Below are 13,514 nucleotides of genomic sequence, written 5' to 3'. Positions count from 1 at the left end.
CATCATCTCTTGTAATATTTTGGCGATGCAAAGAACGGGCTTGGAGGGAGAGGGGGAGAGGGGTTGCAGCTAAGTAAGAAGCATGGTATTTCTTACGACTATTGTAGCCTTATGATGACTGCCGTTTAAGGACAAATTTAAATTGACAATCTTATATTGCATTGCCATTTTATTTAAACGTTAAACATAAAAACACAGAATGTCAATGAATACTACTTATTTTACTTTTCACTAACGAATCAACGTCTGGTACCATTTTTTGAATAAGGCTAATTCGAAGCCAAGCTAGTACATCTGCCAGTGAGCTTCCGTCGGCGGATTTCGTTCTCTTCAGTGCGTAATAAAGCAACATGTACTTGTAAGTTTAAATATCGACATAATCGTAGCTACAGACTTCTAAAGTCGCGAAAGCTAACATTGAAGAAACAGAAGGTGACGAGACTAATTTTGCTATGAAACTACAATCAACCCAAACGCCGCACTTTGGGTATACAGGGTGTAAATTTTAGGTTGACAAACCAGAATAACTTGAAAAATAAGCTTCACACGACAAATGTGTAGAATCCAAAGTTGATTATTTTCGAGGGTGACATCTGCTGGTGCTAAAATTAGCCCGCCACCCCAGCCCCCTGGGAACCCCCATTTTTATTGCAGAATCAGATTCTACATAAAAAAAACTACATACATTTTGTGTTAAACATTTGCTTTGATTCTTGGTAGTTGGCGCTGTAATTCAAGAAAATCCATGTTCTCATTTTTGCTTGGAAAATGGTTACGGATAAATAAGAAATACTTATTTACTTCGTAAATTTTCATTCGCTAAAACTAAAACTCTCCCTCTCTTCCCATAGGGTGGGGTTTGCGAGAGAGGAATAAGAGTTTTACAAATGTTGACCCAAATATTGATTTTTTCCGCAGATTCGGATAAGTTTTGTTTGTTTCGTGCTCAAAATTTGTACCATCCCATTTTACCGCGAGCAGGCCTACTGCAGTCTACATGTGTTACTAGAAACTAGTTTTAACATATGTTGAAAGACTGCAAAACTGCGATCAGTCACTATTTTATGATAATTTATTTTGTCTTTGGTATTTTCATGCTGGTTTGCTCATATTCTAACGGAGGGAGAAAGTATTTATTTCATTGCTTGACGTTTGCCTGCGTTTCCGCTGCATAGATTTTGTATTCGGTGTCCGCCCACACAGATTTTGATTCTAAGAACCTTGCAAAGCGAATGCGATTAATTCGCAGAAAAAGCTTGGCCTCTGAGATAGTCTTGTCAGTCTTCAATAGGGAATATTTTGCAAATTTCAAGAAACAGTTAGCCGATTTTTTGTCGTTTCCAAGAAACACCAGAAGGAGGTAGCCTCTTTCTATCCCCCATTAAATTTATTTACAATATTTACAACATTACCAATGACTATATTAAATTACTTTTCAATAATTACAAATGTTTCAATGATTCTGATGTTTTCTGCGTCATTGTAACTTCTGTGAGTAGGCCACGCAAGTCAGAAATGATTTGAAGCTTGGAGTTTCTTTAAAGTCCTTGCAATCGATTCGTCAGTGTTCACTACTGACTTCTTTTAAGCCTTTACAATCGTTTCGTCAGTCTTCATTGCTGACTTTTTTCTTCTGTTCCCATCAAGGTTTAGAATTAGTCGGTAAACTGGTGGCTGTGGTACTCTGCATCTTCTCGAATATTTCTCACTAAAGACTAAACATTCGGATGAACTTCTGATATTAATGTATTTATTCTTCGGTTCAATCCTTCTGAGACTTAATTAGTGCGATGGCGCCTTCCACTGCAATTACACATCCCTATTTGCATACGTTCGTTATCCGGCCGCTGGTCCACAAAATAGTCATAAAAGTCCTGAAGCTTTTGGTTTTCATGCGTGCTCTCCTGAATACACAGCTAACCATCATCCAACATTTCCAAGGGAAGATGGGCTAGGGCAGAACATATTCTTATGTGGCAGCTTCTTTCCTAGTTTTCCTTATAGGCTGGAACAAGGCCACACCACTGAACTTGTTTTCACAAACATTGATTAATATGACAATTGCTGCCAGTAATCTCTGTTCCAGGAAACAGAAACAAACTGTTAGTTGCTTGGACGTCGGCAATTTCGAAGTCCACCCTAAGATATACAGGGTTCCACCCAGGCACGTTAGTTTTAATAGCTTTAAAAAACCTTCATATCTTTCTAGCTTTTTATTTTTCAGCAAGGCGTAAACAACTGGTATGGGGTTTGTTTCCTCCAAAGAACTATTAAGGTCGGCGTGGTGATAAACAACTGTCCAAACTCGTTGCTCGAACTCTTGAACGTTCCATCCACAAAGAATGATTCTTAGTTTGATAAACATGGTTTTCCCTTTTTGCTGGCAAACACCAGTATTCTGTCATTCGGTCCCCTGCTCTCATCTGCAAGTAAAATATTGCATCATTCATCAGTAAATTATTTTCTTGAAAGACTTTAGCTCCAGAATCGGCGGAATCATGCTTATTGCCCATACATTTTCGCCTAATAAGCTGTTCCGCACTACAGTGTGATGGTAACGATGTTACTAAGTCATAACATCAATGGGCTTTGGCCTCTCCCAGAAAACGTCACAGGTAGCGGCGGACAGGCCGTTGTATTCCACTTCTGAAACACCCTGTCCACGATCTGCGAAGTCCTGGGCTCCGTGCAGACATCAACACATTCCCTCTCTATACAAGCGTTTCTCCGTAGAACTGTTACAAATTCGCAAAAATCAGATTACTGGAAGGATACCCAGGAAGTGTTGAACACCCACGAAGGAGATAGCTTACAAAATCCTCGTTCCATCACTAATTCAATATTTCTCGTCGGTATGGGACCTGTACCAGATAGACTTGTTAGAGGAAACAGAAGAGGTCCAAATAAGAGTAGCTCGTTTCATCACAGGTTCATTTAGTAAGCGCTCAAGCGTGGCGGGTATGCTCATCCCACTCCATTGGTAGACTCTACAAGAGGTGTTGTTAATTACGCTGCGGTTTGCTGTTAAAATCCTTTGTAGAAGAGTCACAAAGTGCAGGGCGTTTGACTATTACCGGTGCAAACGAAAGGGCCGAGTAGTAGTCAATGACACAAACAAATGATCCTAATAAACACAGGTCCAGAAACAAACAGTTTCCCCGACACGGTGTATTACGATCAAGTACATAAAAAACTTGTAACAGAATCGCTGAGCATCCACAATGCAGATGTGCAGTTGGAGACAAACAAATCACAAATGCTCCACATGGTAATCGTTCACGGGAAGGTCTTCAGCACGTGTCCTCATCGATGCCCATAGACCTTCAAAAATCCTAGACTTGTTCCGAACGCATCGATGACCACCCACAATGCTTTCCCGGAGTTCATCGACACTATCAACAGGGCCGCAGTACACGAAAGCTTTTAAATATCCCCCCCCCCCCTAACACACACACACACACACACACACACACACACACACACACATACAGAAATCCAGTGGGCTCAATTCTGTGTACCTGGGGGGCCACGGTATTTGCGAGCGACTTGTCGTCGAAACGCTATTTACCAGCACTTGGGTATCCGGAATGATGATAAAATTAAACCAGGGCAGTTTCCCGCTTTCTCATTCACGCCTCACTTGCGGTGTTCGGTATGAACGTAGCCACAGACATTAATAATGTAGTGACGACATAACTACATTTATGCATACGCCGTATTGGGGAACCCATTGGTTTCTAGACCTATGTTTATAGGGATTACTGTATTTACTTGTTTTATTGTCCTCTACTCACCCATTTCAGTTGTTCCTACTGGGTGATTCCGTACGGTGATAGGAACTTTCAGGAATAGTGAAGAGGGTAAATGTAACAATTTGAGGCAATGGACCTTGGTCCGTAAACGGCCGAGTCGAAAATCCTTCTGACAACCCTGGCGGTGGAATACATGTATTATGGTGGTGGAATCCTGTAATGGTACTGTTCTTGCAAACATTGGGCAGGCAACTTTCAGAGGTGATCGTATGGACCAAAAGAAGAAAAAAAGGTGCAATAAATTTGGGCTCTATAATCCACACGTTAAAAGCTATGAGCACTTGTCCGTCTTCGGTACTGTGAAACACAACTCTTCTACTGAACAAGTGCCTACAGGCCTTAAGGTGCGTATTTTAGAGCCCACATTTACTTCACATTTTTTTCCTGTTTTTGTCCCTATTACCTCTTCCAAAAATGAGCAAACCGAAAAGATTGCAATGGAAGAGACGTGTTTCACAGTATCGAAAACAAGTGCTCATGGCTCATGAGGTATGCGTTTTAGAGCTCATTTTTACTGGACACTTTTCACTTGTAGTCCATACTGCTACCTCTGAAACTTTCCTACCTCACAACCTAAGCAACAACAGTAGTATTCCACTGTCAGGGTAATCAGAACAGTTTCCGCCTATTACTTTCAACTCAGTCGTTTCCGAACCAGGACTCTTCGGACTGATACATTTACCCTTCTCCATCTTCCCGGGATGTTTGTAACATCATGACGGAATCGCTCTGTATAAAATCAATCATCATTTTTATTGGTTCAGGTTATGCCTATCTCGCGTAAATATCATGAAAGTAAACTTCGAGATCATAAATTTAGACAACATTGTCTATGGAGTGCAGCGATCTGATAGGTTACAATCAATAGTCGAGATTGCAATAACATTTGTTTATTTACCGGTTTCGGCTTATGTTAAAGCCATCTTCAGAATTTTTGGCGAGCACCAGCCATAGGAGACTAAAAATTGTGAAGATGGCTTTGAGATAAGCCGAAACCGGTAAATAAACACATGTTATTGCAATCTCGACTGTTGATTATAGCCTAAACTTAGAGAGGTTCGAGCTCACACGTAGACTTACCAGCAGTCGTTCTTACAGCGGATAGCAAGGATAGGAGAAAGTGAGAATTCTGCACAAAGTACTCTCCGCTGCACAGGATAAGGTGGTTTGCGGAGTATACATGAAGATGCAGATGTAAGGGTCTGCTTGTACTCTTTTCGAGTTACTCGCAAAAAATGTACATATTAGGCTGAGCTGATTCAAGCGAAGAGTTTAAAACGAAAATGGGATCTCTGGCGCTCATTGAACGTTGTGCAAAGCGCAGGGATTTCTTCCACCCAAGAATATGTGCACGCTCTTTTACCTGAAGGGAAAGTTGTGGAATTTCCTTAGGGTGATTAGTGGACCCTTGTGGACCCCTGTTGAAGTGCGGAACTCGTGTCCCCCACATTCCGTGCCATTAGGCATGTGGGAACGGGCTGCAACTGCGCTGTCCTTTGTTCCTAATCTTATCTGCGGCCGGGCACGGGCCGCCCGCGCCTTTGTACGTCGGAAACACAATCGGCCGCCTTTGGCCGCCCAATCACGTGACTTGTGACGCGCTTATCTCGGACATACTTTCAGAAGACAATATTTATGTGTTTGTACAGCCGTCTTCTCGACTGGTTGCTTACAACCTTCGTGTGTGGTAATATCTCTCAACGGGATTGCTATTGTTTTCCTCTTCCACTTACCGCGGGCTCGCTTCGCCTTGTAGTGAAGATTATTTTTAACACTACAGTCGTTTCAGTTGTCATAACTGAATCTGTTATTCCTTTTGTTAAGGCTTCGCTCCGGTGTCCTGTAAACAGCGCACAATGAAATTTGGCTTACAAATCCCTCTGTCTGAACTGCACTACATGCTGGCAAGCAGAGGACCGAAGGCGCTTACGAGATGTTTTATCATATAATAACTATTTGCAGCAGAAAAAAATTTAACAAACATTAAAGTGCACTGATATTTCTCAAAACAGATATTGGCCAAATAGGGAAGGCTGAAAAATTTATCAGGGGCGATCAAAAAGTATCCGTTTGATGGCTTTGCTGCAGCGCATATGCAACGTAGTGCGACTCCGTTGCGGGTATATGAACAACGACATGTGGGCAAGGGATTAGTATGGCATTCGTGTCTTTTTGACGTGCGTGTGGTAAATGCAGAAGCATAGACTATGGCAACCTTATTACCAAATGCGTCCAAACGGGACCAAAGCGCTGAGGACAACGCGCCAGCCAAGTCCCTAGCTTTTCTTCCCTTTGTTGGAAATATCTCCTTTAAGATAGCAAGGATTCTCGATCATTTAAAGTGAAAGTGCTGTTTCGTCCGCCTTCTAAGATTTCGGATTTGCTGGGATCGGTGAAGGATGATTTGCTACTGCGGAAGGCTGGAATTTGCAAAATACCGTGTCAATGCGGTATGGCATATATAGGACAGACAACGCGTACAGTGGAAGAGCGTTGTACAGAACATCAACGTTGCACTCGCCTACCGCAACCCAGTAAGTCTGCAGTTGCGGAACACTGTATTTGTAACGGACGTTCAATGGAGTACGACAAAACTTCGATTTTGGCCACTGCAACAACTTTTTAGGACTCGATTACCTAAGAATCAGTTGAAATACACATAGCGGGAAATCTAATGAACCGTGACAGTGGTTACCACTTGAATAACGCATGGAATCCTGTCATCTCTGAAATTTGCTCGAGACGAAGACGCCAGAAGACTTCGATAGCTGCGGCCAGCGACAATACCGACGGCAGCTGAGTACTGCAGTTCCACCAGCAAGGGCGCTGCCTCTGGGCGGTGTGGTCCTTCCGTCTCCGCAATTGCAACGCATGCGCGGCAGTACTATCAGCGCACTATATAAGCTGGAGCGGAGAACGTCTGCGTCAGTCCTCGTTCGGCTGGCAGTTGTCCAGCCGAAATATCGTGCAATGAAGTTTACGACGACCGGCTGCAAGCCCGAAATCTTTTTGAACAGCTCGATACAATTTGGAAAGAGACTCGTTCGACCAGGCAACATGTTTCCAATCATCAACAGTCCAATGTCGGTGTTGACGAGCCCAGGCGAGCGTAAAGCTTTGCGTCATGCAGTCATCAAGGATATACGAGTGGGCATTCGGCTCCGAAAGCCCATATCGATTATGTTTCGTTGAATGGTTGGCATGCTGACACTTGTTGATGGCCCACCATTTTCGGAAGGATTGCACTTCTATCACGCGGAACGACTCTCAGCAGTCGTCGTTCTTGCAGGATCTTCTTCCGGCCGCACCGATGTCGGAGATTCGATGTTTTACCGGATTCCTGATATTCACAGTACACTCGTGAAACTGTCGTACGGGAAAATCCCCATTTCATCGTTATCTCGTAGATGGTGTGTCCCATTGCTTGTGCGCCGACTATAACACCACGTTAAAACTCACTTAAATCTTGATAACCTGCCATTGTAGCAGCAGTAACCCATCTAACAACTGCGTCAGACACTTGATATCTTATACAGGCGTTGCTGACTGCAGCGCCGTATTCTATTTACATATCTCTGTATTCGAATACGCATGCCTATACCAGTTTCTTTGGCGCTTCAGTGTATATTTACGTAAAATGAACTACTGGGCAGCTGAAAATCCACGCTGGCTTTTTCAGGTACAACAACAATGAACCTGAAGCGTAAACCAATGGTTTCGAAAGTTCCATCGCGGGACTTTACTTGCTCCCAGGGATGTTAAATTGAAATACGCAAGCACATTTTCTTACGAACATTCTACCTGCCCTGCTAGAAGAGATACCACTGGATATCCGGCGGTGTATGTGGTTCCAATATGGCGGCTGTCCAGCTCACTCTTCCCGTGTTGCAAAGCAAAAGTTGAACGAAAAATTTCCTGGATGTTGGATAGGACGGAATGCTGAAATAGAACGGGTGGTCATGTCTCCCGAGTTTGACCCCTCTTGATTTCTTTCTATGGGGACCTCTGAAAGATGCAGCTATCACGAAGCCCCAATAGGCCAGACGATACGCGCCCGCGAATCGTCGTAGCGTGCAACGGCATATCATTCAATGTACTTAATCTGCTCATCTATCTCTCGAACAGTGATTGCAAATGTGCTTGGGTTGATGAGAAAAAAATTGCGCACATATTAAGTAAAGTGTAAAACTACTTTTTGCCAAGAAAAGTATTTATTTTGTGGGTGACACGTCGTCAGTCTTCCTAAATAGACTGTTCAGTTTATTCGCATTTCAATTTAAGTAGTATTTATAGACACATTTGTCCGACAGAAGTTGGTTTACTTTAAGAACCATTCAGGTGAGGCGTCTCCAGACAAATGTAGGTCAGGTATTATTATTATTTTCAAGTCTAAAAATGTTAATGCAGTACTTTCCTTTTTCCCTTGACTGAGCTGTTTATCATCACGAACTATGAATGACCAACGTTTCTGTTTCGACTTAGACAAATAAGTGACAACGGGGAGGGTTTAAATGGAAAACTGCCTGGCGATACTGTGGTTGTTTCCACAAAAACCTCGAAACGAATACACGTTTGACACCTTTTATAAGCCTCATCTGATGCGCCAGAAGCTAGCATATGCCGTAGTTCCACATTAAAAAATCGTAGTTGAGCCTGAATCTATGTCATATAGGAAATGAGGTTTTACTTTAGTAGCCTAGTCCCATTTTGCTGCATATAACGACGGAGCCTGGCTTGAGAGCTATGCTTGCGCTGTTGTCACCGCAATAGGTAACTCCGGTCATGTTGTTTTCTAAATTTTAGTACGCTTTTCGGATTCTTTTGTGAAGAAGTTCAAAAACATGAATACACAGTATATTCCTAGAATGAAATTTTCACTCTACAGCGGAGTGTGCGCTAATATGAAACTTCCTGGCAGATTAAAACTGTGTGCCGGACGAGACTCGAACTCGGGTCCTTTGCCTTTCGCGGGCAAGTGCTCTACCGACTGAGCTACCCAAGCACGACTCACGCCCCGTCCTCACAGCTTTACTTCTGCCAGTACCTCGTCTCCTACCTTCCAAACTTTACAGAAGCTCTCCTGCGAACCTTGCAGAACTAGCACTCCTGAAAGAAAGGATATTGCGGAGACCTGACTTAGCAGGAGAGCTTCTGTAAAGTTTGGAAGGTAGGAGACGAGGTACTGGCAGAAGTAAAGCTGTGAGGACGGGGCGTGAGTCGTGCTTGGGTAGCTCAATCGGTTCAGCATTTGCCCGCGAAAGGCAAAGGTCCTGAGTTCGAGTCTCGGTCCGGCACACAGTTTTAATCTGCCAGAAAGTTTCACACAGTATATTATTGCACTCGTCTTTTCAAGCGCTTTCAGGTGCCTTTAAAAATCAACATCACGATCGATACAAGAGTTAAGACATTTTATCACATGCCAAAGTACATGCCCATTAACGTATTATCATTTGCATATCACGATCGATGAGCTCCCCGTTGGCAGTTCAGTCTGGCTGCTTTCTTTAAATCTCTGTGTCATCTGTCCAGTTGTCTTCCGCTTGGTGTTTTTTGGTAAACTAGGCTCCAATCTAGTTCTCGGGTTTTGACCAGCTGCCATCTCTTTTTCGAGCGTCATGACCAGCCCCCAACCGTTTCAAGATATTCACACCTTCCTTTATGTCGTTGACCTATGTTGTGTGCTTGATACCAACTGGTTTCTTTCTTGAGGATGTTCAGTCCATTTGTCAATCGTGTGATTATTGCCACAACATGTTTTGGGACAACATTATTCCATTTTCAGGTGTTAAAAACAAGGAAATGAGATAAAACAATCCTTCTCATACCGACAGACATATGATTACAGACGTCCTGAGTTATAACCTTGTAACCTCCCCGCAGAAATAAAGGACAACGCTAATGAGCCAAATGTTGACTCCCCACAAAAATTAAGGAATGATGATTGCTCATTAAACCCACAATAATATTAATCAAATAACGAACCATGAACCATATGTAACATCTCAACAGCAATAATTAAACCTGATAAATCTTATAAGGGCAGCAACGCTGACCTTCGGCCCTGTGAAATAATTAAACCTGAATAGACAAACCAAAATTCTAACCTCAGTAAAACTGCATCTATATCTGCTCTTATTTTTCGGCACAGCTCCGTGCAATGCTGGCCCATATTTAATTTTGATTCTTGGAGAGAATGCATAGGAAGTATTATTTAACTTGAAACGAATTTTTTCTTTAAAACAGTTACTTTATAAAAAATTATTATTGGGGCAATTCTTGAACAAATTAATTACAGTTAACATATGTTATTAGCTGAGCGCAATGCTGCTTCATTACCTTCTATAACAATATACCTCGTCCCGAACCGTGACCAGAGATGCAAGGAGAGCACGCCGACGACGCATGCCGACGGCCGCTCAGTACAACCGTCCACTCGCTATACGCAACTGCACCAGACTACTACTGCCGACAGAGTGCAACTCGCAACTGACTACTCCCTCTGCCGACTCCACACACACTACTGAACTCTCGCGCGGTCAAGCGCAGACTAGCAACGATAAATAACTCTCTGGTCAGAGGTTCTGTCATGCCTCGCCATCGCTGGTAATGAATACATATGAAACGTACGCGTTTCAACCTGACTTTTAAAAAAATGCCATTAGGTCTCGTCTCAACTTAAAGCCAAGCTGCACCCGTGCACTGTCGACTCAAACCATATAACATAACACATCACAACCCGGCGCGTCCACCGTACCCGAGATACAATTGCAAACAAAGCCGCTGCCATCACCTTCCAGAGAAGATATTTACGTAAAGCCTAATGCTCAGCACCCATGATATTGCTGTCTGTCAAAAATATTTGAGAAATGCCTGTTTGGACGCAACCTATTCTAACTTAAAACTGCCTCTACGCTGCAATTTGAACGGAATAGCAAAAGTAAATCCTATGTCACTAGGTAAAATATGTCGGTGGCTGCTTCTTAAGGAGGATATCGCTAAAGTGTGCCCAGAAATGCCCTTTAGACACTTCCGTCCTCCCATTTAAAACGCCGACACACTCCTCTTCCAAGCCACAATAAATCTCTACCTCCTCTACATTTGATAACAACCACACTTTTTCTCCAACGTGCGACTCCCTCATGCCTTACATTATAGCAAAGCAATTCAAGAATGAGCAGCATTCGTTGGGGGGATAACGGAAAGTACGAGGATGTTGCACGTTGAAGAAAGAGGGTGGTTGCCATCAAATTTAGAGGAGGTAGTGATTTATTGTGGCTTGAAACAGGAACGTGTCGGCGTAGCCCAAAATTGTTCTTTCCTTTCCTCTTTGGGTTGCTATTAGTTTTCTGACGCTGAACTCATTTAATGCCCGTGTATCACAGCCATAAGTTATTATTGAAGTATATATTATTCAAAAACTGTTTTCTTCAGCTCATCCGACATCTTGAACTTCAAATCTGAGGAGTATCTTTCATAAGCTTGCCAGCCTAATTTAATATGTCGAAATATTTCTGGTTTTAGGTACACTTTCATATTTAGTAGTTGACCCAGATATATACTGTGACCCTTTTAAGCTGCGTACCTCCAACAGATATACAGTATTTCCCTCCGCTACCCATTCATTTATCATGATCTTCGTTTTATCAATATTCATTTTTAGGTCAACTTCAGAAAAGACTGATGCAAATTCACTAACCAGTATTTGAAGTTTATTCTTCTATATTATTTGCAAATAGTACGATATCATCAGCGAACCTCAGGTTACTTAACCTCTTTCCCATAATTTGGATTCCCTTTGTTTTTCACTCTAATTTAGACATGCTTTCTCGAGGACTGCTGAAAACAGCTTTGGAGATATAGTCACCAAGTTTTACACAATTTTCGATGGGAATTGACTGGTTTCGTCAACTACATTCACAAACAGTATGGAGGTTTTGTATAAAACTTTAATATAGACGTGTTCTACTTCTTCCTTTGTTATAACCTCAAACACAGCTGAGAGACTGATCGAATCGAATGCCTTTTCAAAATCTTTGGAGGCCAGGCAAAGAGGTAGATGGTACTCATTGGTTCTACTGATTGTTTCACGTAGACTGAGTATACGATCCATTGTACTAAATTCCACATGGAACCCTGCTTGCTCAGTGCGATGGGCTAGGTCAAGTGTACTGCTCAATCTTGTAGTCAAAATTCTAGTAAAAATCTGTACAGTGTAGACAGGAGGCTCATAGGATGATAGTTCTTTGTATCTTTAGTAATACCCTTCTTATGTATTATGATTATTTTGGCTTTTTTACAATCTTTTAGCAATTCTCCCCTGTGCAAACAATATGAAAAATTTTAGCTAAATGCTTTATAAATTCGTCGACCATCAGCATTAAAATATCGACTGAGAGGTCATAACTATCTGGAGCGGTTCCTTTTTTCATCTTGTCTATAGCATGTTTGATTTCTGACCGGAGTGCTTCTGGGATTTGGGAAACAGGGGCATCCAGTTCGTCTAGGGTTAAGACATCATCGTTGAGTTTACTGTACGGGTTTAGACTACAAAAATTCTCAGGACATTCGAGTATTTCTTTCTTATCTGTGTAATGATCTGTGTAATGCTGTTAGCTAATTCTTTCTAATCATAAGCTTCCGCTTGGCTATCTTTAAACTAGATTTATTTTAAAGATTGGATTTTAGCTTATCTTCTTCATACTTCTTGATGTCATCTTTCATGCTCTTTCTGAGAGACTTGCACAGTTCTGTATATTCCGACTTATCTTTGTCTGTTTCGACTTTCATTTTTCTTCTCTTGCTCATCAGACTTATCGTTCTGTTTGTCAGTTTCTTTGGTTGGTTTTTAGTTTACACAAACCATCCACGTGTTCAGCTGTTGTGATTAGTATCGTTATTACTGCTTCTGCTTCACATTCTTTTAATTTTCTCTCAATTCTTTTTTGAAATTTCTCTTTCCATTCTCAGATATATTTGAAATTTAAAATGTTGCTTTTTTCTGTAATTTGTTCCATTCTTTGATCTTTTGTATTCAATTCAAATCTTGCTCTTATTAATCGATTTTTACTGTTTGTATTGAACCTGTTCAGCATAGTAACATATTTAACATGGGGAGGCCTGTTAGTAAGAATGGAGTCTATTTCATTTTTCACTTTAAAGTTAGGACCCTGGAAGTCCATTTGCGACTAGGATGTTTCTTGAAGAACGTATTCATAATAGGTGTTTTCATGCATTCTGCAAATTGAACTAGTCATGTCTTTCATCTATTCCATGTTTGCCAATAACTGAATCAGCTTCCTAGTACTTTCTAACTTTGACACTGAAATCACTAATTATAAATTTATAAATTCAATCTCTCCCTTTTTCACAGGTTTCTTTCAGGCACTCATAGAAGGATTCTATTTCCTCCACTAAAAGCAGGTGCACATGTTTGAACTATTTTGATTTTATACCTTTCTGATATTTTGAGGACTAAAAGTGCAATTGTGCTTGAAGTTCCTTCTGATACTGCTATGTTGTCTAACGTGGTTTTATTTACTAAAAACGCGATTTAATTTAGTTTTCCAGTTGGTTCATCATAGTAATAGCAGAGATTTCCCGAATTCAGTGGAAGGCAGTTTTCACCTTTAAGACGTACTTCAGTTAACAATGCTCCAGTTAATTTTTTCTAATTCTTCTTCTATTTCTGTCAGTCTGTCGTCT

General features: G+C 41.6%; 1 protein-coding gene across 3 annotated transcripts in view; it reads right to left on the bottom strand.

Moving 5' to 3' along the window:
- LOC126484557 (uncharacterized) overlaps positions 1–10,318 on the bottom strand; it is a 109,911-nt gene extending 99,593 nt beyond the window's left edge. For all 3 annotated transcript variants that reach the window (XR_007587875.1, XR_007587876.1, XM_050108118.1), the window contains exon 1: positions 10,149–10,318. Coding sequence is in view for 1 of the 3 variants with exons in the window: in XM_050108118.1 (XP_049964075.1) it covers positions 10,149–10,216 (68 nt within the window). In the remaining 2 variants the exon portion in view is untranslated. The remainder of the gene's footprint in view (positions 1–10,148) is intronic.
- Between the last annotated feature and the right edge of the window lie 3,196 nt (positions 10,319–13,514).

This window comes from Schistocerca serialis, chromosome 6 (genome assembly GCF_023864345.2).
Source record: "Schistocerca serialis cubense isolate TAMUIC-IGC-003099 chromosome 6, iqSchSeri2.2, whole genome shotgun sequence".
Classification (NCBI taxonomy): Eukaryota; Metazoa; Arthropoda; class Insecta; order Orthoptera; family Acrididae; genus Schistocerca; species Schistocerca serialis.
This window is presented reverse-complemented; position numbering and strand designations above follow the sequence as displayed.